This window comes from Lactuca serriola, chromosome 2 (genome assembly GCF_051521515.1).
Source record: "Lactuca serriola cultivar US96UC23 chromosome 2, Lser_US96UC23_V15, whole genome shotgun sequence".
NCBI classification, from domain to species: domain Eukaryota; kingdom Viridiplantae; phylum Streptophyta; class Magnoliopsida; order Asterales; family Asteraceae; genus Lactuca; species Lactuca serriola.
The window spans coordinates 159,028,019-159,040,673 of record NC_136409.1 but is presented as its reverse complement, the minus strand read 5'-3'; the positions used below and the strand labels follow the sequence as shown (position 1 = coordinate 159,040,673).

The window sequence follows — 12,655 nt, the reverse complement described above, 5'->3', positions numbered from 1 at the left end:
ACACCACTAAAATTGCTAGGGATTCATGACTATGGAATTTTCTAGGAAGTCATCAAGCGGAATTTTCTAGGGATTCATGACCACAAAATTTGCTAGGAAATCATCAAACGGAATTTGCTAGGGATTCAACACGACGGAATTTGCTACGGAATGACCACCATGAAATTTACTAGGGAATGACCACCATCGAATTTACTAGGGAATGACCACCACGGAATTTACTAGGAAATCACCACCACGGAATTTGCTATGGATTCATCACCATGAAATTTGATATGGAATGACCACCATAGAATTTACTAGGGAATCACCCCACGAAATTTGCTATGGAATCACTACCACGGAATTTGTAATGGAATAACTACCACAGATTGTGCGATGGAACCTTACTGTGGAATACACGACGGAAGACCACCTACCACAGATTTCATTCCGTTGCCACATTTGTGACGTAATTATCTTTTTCTGTTGCAAACACTCGCTACGGTGTTTTTAGGGACAGAAATAGGTCGTTGCAAATTCGGTCGCTATTTGTCTGTTGCAACGGAATTTCAGCTTTTCACAACGGATTCCTTCCGTAGCAAAAACGTTTTTTTCTTGTAGTGAGTACGAACATCACCAAAACAGCACCAAAGTTGGGTTTATGAGAGAGGTTGGGCTCACAACACTCAAATGAGGCTAGGGTTTCTCTCAAGTGATGTTCCGGAGGCTGTGGAGGTTGTAAATGACGAACCCTAGGGTTTAGAAATCCTTGTATAGGCCGATTTATCAAGAAAAGACCATTAGACCAAGGGTCGACACCACTCCATGGCAACCTTTCCACCATGCCCCGCTGTCATGTGAAACATTAAATCTCAGATTTCGACGATTGCGATAAACAACAACCTCCTCCGACCCATCCTTCAACTTTCCTTTGAACTAAAAACTCCCAACAAACGAATGAAAAACATCATTGAAGACTAGATGTTACATGTGTTGTTTTTATGAGTACATTGTTATAATGAATAAAAAGGTATAACATGTTGTTATTATTAGTATATTGCTATAATGGACAAAAAGTATAGTATATTGTTATTATTAGTACATTTCTATAGTTGATAAAAAAGTAAAGTATGTTTTTGTTATGGATACAATTTATTGTTGCGATAGATAAAAAAAACTCAAAGTATGTTAGTATTATGTGTATTTTGCTATAACGGGCAAAAGGTATATTATGTTGTTATTATAGATTAAATAGATAAATTATAATGCCTAAATAACTCAAAGTACGTTGTTACTATGAGTATGTTGATATAATAGAAAAAAGTATAATATGTTGTTATTATGAATACATTGATTGCTATAATGGATAAAAAAAGTCAAAGTATGTTGTTATTATGAGTACGTTGCTATAATGGACAAAAAGTATAGTATGTTGTTATTATGAGTACATTGATTGCTACAATGGATAAAAACATCAAAGTATAACGCTATTCAAGTACGTTGTTATAATGGACAAAAATATAGTATGTTGTTATTATGGATAAATTGACTGCTATAATGGAGAAAAATAATCAAATATGTTATTAATATGACCACATTGCTATATTGGACAAAAAGTATAGTATGTTGTTATTATGAGTACAATAATTGTTATAATGGATAAAAAAAGTCAAAGTATGTTGTTCAAATGAGTACATTGTTATATAAGATAAAATTTATAGTATGTTTTTTTTTATTATGGATTACATTTATTGCTACTCTAGATAAAAAAATCAATGCACGTTGGTATTATGAGTATGTTGCTATAATGGGCAAAAAGTATAGTATGTTGTTATTATAGATTAAATAGATATGTCGTTATTTTGAGTATGTTGCTATAATGGAAAAAAGTATAATATGTTGGTATTATGAAAACATTAATTGCTATAATGCATAAAAAAAATTCAAAGTATGTTGCTATTATGAGCACATTGCTATAATGGACAAAAAGTATAGTATGTTGTTATTATGATTACGTTGATTGCTACAATGGATAAAAGCATCAAAGTATATTGTTATTAAAGCACATTTTTAGAATGGACATAAAATATAGTATGTTGTTATTTTGAGTACATTGATTTCTATAATGGAGAAAAAAAGTCAAATATCTTATTATTATGAGCACATTGCTTTAATGGACAAAAAATATAGTATGTTGTTATTATGAGTACGTTGATTGCTATAACAGATAAAAAAAAAGTCAAAGTACGTTGTTCAAATGAGTGCATTGTTATATAAGATAAAAATTATAGTATGTTTTTATTATGGATTAAATTTATTACTACAATGGATAAAAAAAATCAACGTACGTTGATATTTTGAGTATGTTGCTATAATGGGCAAAAAGTATAATATGTTGTTATTATGGATTAAATTGATAAATATAATGTATATATAACTCAAAGTATATTGTTACTATAAGTATGTTTCTATAATGGAGAAAAGGTATAATATGATGTTATTATGAGTAGATTGATTGCTATAATTGATAAAAAAAAAAAAAAAAAGTTAGAGTATGTTGTTATTATGAGTACATTGCTACAATGGGAAAAAAAGTAATGTATGTTGTTATTATGAGTATATTGAATGCTATAATGCATAAAAAATCCAAAGTATAATGTTATTATCAATACGTTGCAATAATGGACAATAAGTGTAGTATGTTGTTACTGTAAGTACATTCTATAATGGAGAAAAAGTATATTATGATGTTATTATGAGTAAGGTGTATGCTATAATGCATAAAAAATGTCAAAGTATGTTGTTATTATGAGTACATTACTATATAAGCTAAAAATTATAATATATTTTTGTTATGGATTAAATTAATTGCTACAACAGATAAAAAAAATCAAAGTATGTTGATATTATGAGTATGATACTATAATAGGCAAAAAGTATAGTATGTTATTATTATGGATTTAATTGATAAAAATTATTGATTAATTACTTAAAGTATGTTGTTACTACGAGTATGTTTCTTTAATGGACACCAAATTATAATATTTTGTTATTATGAGTACATTGATTGCGATAATTGATAAAAAAAAAAAAAAAAAAAAAAAAAGATCGGAGTATGTTGTTATTATGAGTACGTTGCTATAATGGAAAAAAAAAGTTTAGATTGTCGTTATTATGAGTACATTGATTGCTATAGTGCATAAAAAATTCAAAGTATATTGTTGTTATCAATACGTTGCAATAATGGACAAAACGTGTAGTATGTTGTTATTGTGAGTATATTCATTGCTATAATGGATAAAAAAAATCAAATATGTTATTATTATGAGTACATTTCTATCATTTCACAAAAAAAAGATAATATGTTGTTATTATGACTTTTGAGTACGTTGAATTTTGTAATGGATAAAAAAATCAAAGCATGTTGTTATTATGAGTACATTGCTATATAAGATAAAAAGTATAGTATGTTGTTATTATGGATTTAACGGATAACATGTTCGTATAACAAACTAAAGTATATTGCTATAACGATTTAAAAACTTAGTAGATTTACTTACCATATATATGTCTGTTTTGCCATTTTTTAGGTAGAAAGGTTGCATAGGGAAATTGATAGCATGCAAGAAACCGAAGCGCAAAGGGAGAGTGGGTAACGTAAAGGGACTCGAAAATGGCAGATATACGATGAAGGCAAGCATTATTTGAAGACCAAATGACGACATATTTCAACCAAAACAATCCACCCGGATATCTGCCAAATGAAAATTAGTTTTATGTTTCTAATCTAAAACAATTGGTAATTGTATTTGACAACAGATTGTATTTTGTTTGACACTTTTTATTAGGATGTTTAATTAGTTTTGTTGGACTATTATTAGCTGTTTAATTTATTTCTTTTTCTGTATTTGTGTGAAAAAATAACTGGATTTTTTTTAAATTTGTTTACTAATTTTAAAATCATTTTACTGGCAGAATAGTGACGGAAACATCTGTCACGAAAAGCCCATAAGGAACTAGCGGTATTCCGTCACTAAGACTATCTGTCGGTAATTTGTGCTAAAACTATATGTCGGAAATCTGTAGCTAAAGGTATCTGATGATAATCTGTAGCTAAAAGTATCCGTCGTTAATCTGTCGTAAGGTCGTCAATAATTGAGTCAAACAAGGTCACAGGAGGTTTATCGGAAATCCGTCATAAATTGTATCGGAAATTCTTTACCTGCGGCCATTTTTATAACCAACCTAATAATTCTTGATGATTCTGTCAGAAATGGGTTTCACAGAGGAATAAGGTATTCGTTGCTATTCCGTTTTTCTAGTAGTGATGCTTCATGGATTACTTGTTTCCAATAAATACATAAACTTGATAAATTTTAATATCAACAATAAAATATGGTTTACACATTATGCTAAATTAGATGTCACTAATATATAATTAGACCTTAATATTAAGCGACAATTGGTAATTTTGATGTTATGTTTAAGTCATTAAACCAAATAAAAATAAAGAACAAATTACTGAAATTGTCCCTGTAGTTTAGTCAAAATTGCGAGTTTGGTCTCTAACTTTTGTTTTGTAATCGGACTGTCCTTACAGAATGATTTCGTTACGTTTTTAATCCCTGCCACAGTTGAAAAGACTATATTACCCTTTGTTTTTTATTTTCAGTTTTTTTAATTTTTTTTATTATTTACTAATTAAAGAAAATGATTTATAGAAATGTGGGGCCCATTTATATTGCCACTTCCACCGGTAACCAGCATCGGTTACCGACAACACCGCCCACCTATTCTGTCACCACCACTATCCACATATTCCGGAGCAACCACCACCTATATCATCGATTTCATCAGGTGACACCCAAAGATTAAATCTCGGAAATCAAAACCATACCAAGATCAAATCCCGAAATCAAAACCAAATCTGGAAATCAAAACCCAAAATCTAACCTAAAATCGGAGATGAAAGAAAAATTTGATGGAATCCCAAAAATCAAAGACAATTTTAAGAAGAAGCTAGGTTAAAGGGGAACGACAATCTTCGCGATTTTTGAATTGGTGGTCTAATTTTCAAAGATTTTTTATGGGAATGATGGTGGTCGGGTTATAGAGAAGGAGACAACGGTGGCGGTGGAAGGAAACTTCTTTCAAGGCATTGACAGGTCTGATTGTCTCATTTTCCAACACAGCGCTCCACTTACGATGGTGGAAGGAAGCAGTCACCAGGTCGATGGTGGTGGAGCGATTTAGGTTCAACAAAGGGAGGTGCTTCCTGCGTTTGATTTACCCCAGATGATGGCAACGGTGGTGTTTGAGTGATGGGTCCGATGACAGTACCGTTTATGGAGAAGAATGAGGGAGATGAAGATGAGTTTCAATCAAAGGGAAGGACATGATTTAGGTTAATGTTAAGGAGATAAAAGAGTTCAACTGGGCCCCACATGTTTTATTAATTTTTTTAATATAATAAATAATAAAAAAACTGAAACATAAAAAATAAAGGGTAATATAGTCTTTTCAATGTGGCATGGACTAAAAACACAACGAAATCATACTGTAACGACAGTCCGAATGCAAAACAAAAGTTAGGGACCAAACTCGCAATTTTAACTAAATTATAGGGACGATTTCAGTAATTTGTTCAAAAATAAAAGTTGGTTAAGTTTGATATTGAAATTAGTTAGACATGAAATTTTAAAAATTAAGTTGTTATTAAATACACCCAAAAGAGTAATTGGATGATGACCCGTATAATGAAATTTAAGTATAATATTCATAAATATTATATTTTTAGGTTATTTCTACCTAAAATGATTGCAATATTTATGTGACATGATATAATATTTAGGACGTTATATTTATATTCAATTGTTGGTCAAGCTAAAACGAAAATAATAATTAGATAAACCGGCATAATATAATATTTAGGACGCTATATAATATCTATTATTTTTGTGATAATAGTAGAGATTGATATGTTTTATTTTGTTCTCATAAGTCAATGAAGTATCACTTTAAATTCGTTAAGATCACAAATGATAGTTCTAATAAGGTCCAACACACTAGTAAAAATACTAGAGGAACAACTAAGCCTTAATGCCAACCTCTTTGCAAATTCTTCCATAACAAATGGCATACTTAGAGATTACCCTAAACTGAAAGAATGTCAAATCATGTACACACCATTACAATGCCCTCATATTCAAGGAAAAAAAAATATTTAATCACATGGTAGAAAAACTATCATGTTGAATGTAGGCATATTGCGTCTGGAAGAAGATGCCTCATGCATATCCATTCATATTTGTTTTTCTAACATTATTATATGCCCTATGCTCCCCGTCATATTCACATGTTAACTGTCTGTATATATTTAGAGACTTGGCCCCGTTGGGCCCTCAAAACTATCATGACCAGAAACATATCAACCATTGCGAATGTGTTTTTATATACATAAGTAAACCACATCATGATTTTTTATCAACTTGGTTAACAATACACTCCAACCCAAAATAAATGATAAACTTGGATATATTTAATTATTATTTTATAATAATAAGGGATAATGACTTAAAAGAGTAATGTATTTTTTGATTTGTAAATATTTAGTCACTGAGTTTTTTTTTTTTTTTTTTCGTCTACATTACACTTCAACTTGTTAAACTGTACAAATTCAGTCTTTATGACCGGTTATTCTAAGTTAATTACAAAAAATGATTTTATAGGGTAATATATTTATGATTTTGTACACATTTAGTCCTTATTATTTTTATACACATTTAGTCTTTAATATTTTTTATTTCAAAATAAGTCATTTTTTTGTACTCATTCAGTACTTATGTATGATTTCTTTAGGTTTTTCCCACGACATCTTACGTGAGACAATCATTGATGAGGTGTTTGGGGTTGTTGATGTTTATGTCCATCGAGATCTCGACTGTTTAGTTGTGTAAGTCTTGTGGTTTGACTTAGGTCTTTGTGTTCTGAACGTCGTAATTTCTTCATATGATATCCAGTGGCGGAGCCAGGGTTAAAGTAAAGGGGTATCCCAAAAAAAAAATTTGGGGTATCAGCACAATGGCTGAGCATGGGTCTGGTTGGGACGGTTTTTACCTACAACCGACAACTTCAGTTTTGAAACTTTTAAAACGAACAGAACCCAAACCATCAGTTCGATGTTTCGGTTTTCAGTTTGTAATTGGGTTTCCCCGGTTTGGTTTCCGTTTTAAACCAAAACCTTAACCGAATCCTTAGTTAACCTTAAGTCTTGTTATATAAACATGAAGTTGAAATATCTTTTGAATCAATGGTTCAAGTGGTCAAACTGATTGGAAGGTCCAAAAAACATGATGGCATCATATATTATATTTATTATAAAAAATAAAAATAATAATATAAATACCATAAAAATGCGTTTATGTTAGTTGTTGGGCTGCTAATTAAAAAAAATAAAAAAAAAATTAAAGCAATTATCAATGTGAATAAGGACCAAAAGTTAGAGGGCCACTTTGGTATATATGTCCATATATATGTAAAGAAAATGAATGTTTAGGGTTTTGAAATCAAGACAGATATTACTTCAGCCGCTCACCATCTTATTCTATCTTTTTCCAACTCACAATCTTTTTTCTTTATATAAGATACTAATTTCTTATTCTATCTTTTTCCAACTCACAATCTTTTTTCTTTATATAAGATACTAATTTCTTAGGTTTCTTAACGTTATTTATATAAGGCAAAATGTATACTCCAACTACAAGAAATATAACGTTCTTTACAAGAATGTTAGCTTTGATTTGGATTCCATCTTCTTCTTTTTATCAGTCGTTTGACATCAAGTTTTTATGGCCGATCGAACCTTCTTGGTTAGTTTTGTGGGGATGCTTATATATACAGTACATAAAAATGGATTTTTCCTAAAAAAATTACACTATTGCAAAAAATTGGAGGGGCATCCTGGGCTACCCCAGGATCTACACTGGATCTGCCCCTGTTGATATCAGATTTTAACGATCTTTATATCAACGTGTTCGTTTTTTAGTCTACTATAATTTTCGTTAAGATTATTCCCGTTAAAATGTAATATATTTTTACTTAAGATTTTATAAAAAAATAAATAAATAAATAAACATTCATACATACATTCATAAGAAACGTATGTATGTAAAGATTGTAAGTAAAAATATATTAGTTTTTGACGGAAATAATTTAAACGAAAGTTGTAGTAGACTAAAATATGAACATATGAATATAAAGATCGTTAAAAATGAAGATCGTATGAAGAAGTTGTAACGTTCAGAACACATAACCTAAGCAACAAAGTAGTCGAGATCACGATGGACATAAGCATCAAAAGCCTAGAACACATCATTAATGACTATCTCACATAAGATATAATGTGAAACAACCTTAAGAATTCATTCATAAGTACTTAATGAGTACAAAAACAATAATGACTTATTTTGTAAAAAAAAATAATGAATAATAATAAAATATTAAAGACTAAATGTGTACAAAAATATTAAGGATTAAATGTGTATAAAATGAGAAATATACTCTCTCTGTCCCAAAATTATTGTCCACGTTTGACTTTTGAAGTCTTTTCATGTCAACTTTGACTATAAATAACTTTATTTGTGTTATATAATTTTTGATGAAACTTATAACAATTAAGATACATTTAAAAAACAATCTATTCATATATCTTGCATAAAAATTTATATTATAAAAATTAAATTATTTATGGTTAAAGTTGAACAAAAAAAACTTAAAAAGTTAAATGTGAACAATAATTTTGGGACGGAGGGAGTATTACCTTATTAAGTCATTTTTACTGGCTAAACTGGAGGCTAAACTGGAGTAGCCGGTTATAAGGATTGAATGTGTACACTTTAACAAGTTGAATATGTAAATGTGGACGGAAAAAAAAACTCAGTGACCAAATGTATACAAAGTCAAAAAATTATTACTCTTTTAAGTCATTATCGCGAATAATAAACTATAATTAACGACAAACCACCAATGAAATGACGTCACATGTTCCTCGATAAAAAAAAAAAAAAAACTAACTTCTAGATCGTGCAAAGCCCGCTACGACTATCTCTTTTACTTTTTTTTTTGTTTAATTTTATTTATAATATTTTAATTCTCATGCTCAATAATGTGAATGGTCTCCTAGCAGATTCCTCCGCTGATCAAAAATCAATAATTAATGTTTTGGAATATTATCCCTCCCAGGCTCCCACAAAGGATATACAAATCCTTTATTCCTTTTCCATGATACATAGCCTCTAAATACATATCCATCTCCTAGTTTGACTTATTAGTGGAAATTTACCTTCGGAAATGTCATACGAGCTTCCTCTCAAAGGCTTTGTCATGTTCTTTAAATCATGAAAAAAAAAACTTCATCTTTGTACATCAACTTTATTAAAACAAAGTTAATTCTAAACTAAAAAGAAAATAACCCCCAAAAAAAAAGATAAACATGAAGCCAGTGTACGAGCTGCGGTTGTTCTGCTTGGCGGCCACCCTGGTGGTAGTGGTGGTGCTCATAAACATGGCGGAGCAAGTGACATCACAGCCAACTGATATAAATAGCACTATCATGGGATATTATTGTAGTCAATACAAAGGTATGAACGGAAACTATTTCTTGAGCAACCTTAACGCCACCATTTCTAGCCTTCGCCAGCAGATATCCGTCACCAAGTTTGCTGCAGCTCGCACTTTGTTCAACGGCGAGTCTGTATGGGGCCTCGCATGGTGTAGAGGATATCTTTCCATCCCAGATTGTCTGGCTTGTTTCGACTATGCTGTTAATGCTCTAAAAGCATGTGGCCTTGGTAATGGTGCTCATGTTTTTTACAGTGACTGCGATGTCAGGTGCATGTTTTTTTTTTTTTCAATTTTCTTCTTACTTGTTCCCTAAAATCTATTAACTATTAGTATTAACTTTACGTAATTGAATGCATAAAAGGACATGTGTATCTTGTAAGCATCAAAGATTAGTAGACTAATTTCATGGATCGAAATATATATATGTTTCATGCTAATTTGGGTTGTTTTGATATAGATATGAGAACAATGATTTCTACAACGAGGCTAATAATCAAGCTGGTGTTGTACGATGTGATGGCACACCATCACCACAGCCAACAGAGTTCAGAAAAGCAGCAGAAAAGTTGCTATTAGACCTTCAAATTGCTGCCCCAAGAACATCGGATTACTATGCGCTTTCCACTAGGAAAGAAGATGGTGGTAATGCGACAGTGTATGCTATTGCTCAGTGTAACCTGAAAGTAAGCCAGAGTGTTTGTCTAGAATGCTTACAGTTGAGATCCAAGTCTCTATATGATTGTCTTCCTACTACTTCAGTTGGTCGAGCAATGGACAATGGATGCTTCATGAGGTACTCCAGGACGCCATTTTTTGCTCAAAACCAGACAACTGATATTTCATCATTCCTTGGCGATGATGGTGGGACCTCTAATCTTTTAGAAATCGAAACATTTTAATTCCGTTGGCCATTGGTACTTTGTTCATGAGTTGTGTAGTTTGTTAAGTTAGAATGAATATTTCGAAATCTATGCTTTATGTACAGGAGATTCAAACAAGAAGAGATACATAATTGGGGGAGTTGTAGGAGGTGTGTGTTTTTTGTTGCTCATACTTGCATTTTTCTTATGGTGTAGCAAATCCAAAAAGAAAGGTAGAGGCCAACGAGGTAAAGACAAGATTCAACTTGTTAATTACATATATATGGACTTTTGTTTCAGCTTCTTTCTTTACAATCCTAATGTGTTTCTATATTTACATTTTTGGTTTCAAATTGCTAGATATGTCAACTGGATCAACTGATTTCCTTCAAGGCCCATCTACATATAGCTACAATGATTTAAAGGAAGCCACTGATAATTTCAGTGATGAGAACAAACTTGGAGGAGGGTTATTTGGAGAAGTATACAAGGTAATATATCTTTCAAGGTCATTATTTGGATTTACAGTATATTCGTTTATTTACTAACAATTGACGATTTTTTTATGATGCATGGCATAATGCAGGGAACTCTCAAGGGTGGAGATGCAGTTGCAATTAAGAAAACATTTATGGCATCCAGTAGCGGAATGACAAACTTCAATAATGAGCTTAAGATCATAAGTAACGTACATCACAAACATCTTGTACGTCTTCTTGGATATTGTAACAAAGGCCCCCACTTATTTCTTATCCATGAGTACATGGAAAATGGAAGCCTTGATCAATACCTATATGGTGAGTTGTAAAATTTTACTTAGCTTTGAGCGCTTGGATTACCAAATATTCACTATCTCTATATTAGCGTCTAGTAAAGGTATTTTTACTTAATGACAGGTGATAAAAGAAGGATTCTGAACTGGAAACAAAGGTTTGACATAATCTTTGGGACAGCAAGGGGTCTTGCTTATCTACATGAACAATACCATGTTACCATAATCCATAGAGATATAAAAACCAGCAACATTCTACTTGACAATGAATTTCAGCCAAAAATAGCAGATTTTGGCCTTATAAGACTACTACCAGAAGATAAGACTCATGTCAGCACCAAATTCGCAGGGTCCTTGTATGTTTAAATTAATACATATGATTTAGCTAATACAAAAATAACTTTCTCTTGATTAAAAAAAAATGTTTTTGTAATATGAATTGTTATATCTTACCAGGAATAGTGGTTATGTAGCACCAGAATATGCCATTCATGGGAGATTATCAGAGAAAGTTGATACGTACAGTTTTGGTATCGTGGTCCTCGAAATCATTAGTGGAAAGAGGTATATGGATGTCATAGACGATCAATCAGTCACTCAAAACCTCCTTGATCATGTACGTATCTCAAAATTAATGGTTTTGTTATTTAAAAACATTTTTATTCATTTATGGTATTAATGATGTTGTCCATTCCATGAAGTAATAATTTGTGTATGCATGGAGAATTTAACCTTGATTTTGTTCTCACTAGCCTTTATGATGTTATGTGTATCATAGGCATGGAATCTATTTGAGAGTGGCACACAAATGAATTTAATGGATAACAAACTAGACCCTAGTGAATATGAAACGGAAGATGCAATGAAAATCATAGAGATAGCATTATTGTGTACTCAGCCAACTGTTGCAGCTAGACCCGCGATGTCTGAAGTGGTTACACTTTTAAGTGAAAAAACACTAGAGGAAAGAGAAAGACCACCAGTAAGGCCTACCATTACCGAAGATGAGGTGAAAATTCAACTGGTTACAACCGAATCGTCGGGCTCGGATGCCACTGCCTCAACTGTTCATCTTTCAGGCCGTTAAATTTGCTATCTATAAAAGGTTTTCTGTTTTTAAGGGTTGTATGAATAAATGCAATAAAATTATCACAAACAGGATTCCTGCCTTGTCTTGGTGATCTTTTATATTTTATCTCTTATCTATTGTCTAATATAAATTATAAAGTATATTTTCTCTTATTTATTATCTAATATAAAATTATCAAAAACAGTGTGATGTCTTTTGAAAGCTCAAGACTTTTCAATTTTTATTTTAATTAATATATTAAACCTATTATTATTTTAACTTCATAATCAATTCATAATTTTTAATATAAATTATTTAATTTATTAATTTAAATACGATTTAAAATTCTAA

At 31.2% G+C, this 12,655-nt stretch overlaps 1 protein-coding gene across 1 annotated transcript; it reads left to right on the top strand.

Annotated features, from left to right (window-relative positions):
* The first annotated feature begins 9,261 nt into the window (after positions 1 to 9,261).
* LOC145087162 (cysteine-rich receptor-like protein kinase 2) lies at positions 9,262 to 12,405 on the top strand. The gene is made up of 8 exons (XM_079025072.1): positions 9,262 to 9,870; positions 10,061 to 10,464; positions 10,589 to 10,711; positions 10,824 to 10,954; positions 11,050 to 11,260; positions 11,360 to 11,591; positions 11,692 to 11,851; positions 12,014 to 12,405. The coding sequence occupies exons 1-8, from the start codon at positions 9,473 to 9,475 to the stop codon at positions 12,320 to 12,322; spliced, it is 1,968 nt and encodes a 655-aa protein (XP_078881198.1). The 5' UTR covers positions 9,262 to 9,472; the 3' UTR covers positions 12,323 to 12,405.
* Positions 12,406 to 12,655: the final 250 nt, after the last annotated feature.

What these genes read in the sequence shown, in the direction of transcription:
- LOC145087162 (XM_079025072.1), top strand. Translation starts at nt 9,473, where the DNA reads ATGAAGCCAGTGTACGAGCTGCGGTTGTTCTGCTTGGCGGCCACCCTG. An exon ending in CCTTGATCAATACCTATATG is followed by an intron (nt 11,261 to 11,359) that starts GTGAGTTGTAAA and finishes ACTTAATGACAG; the next exon opens with GTGATAAAAGAAGGATTCTG. An exon ending in CTCAAAACCTCCTTGATCAT is followed by an intron (nt 11,852 to 12,013) that starts GTACGTATCTCA and finishes TGTGTATCATAG; the next exon opens with GCATGGAATCTATTTGAGAG.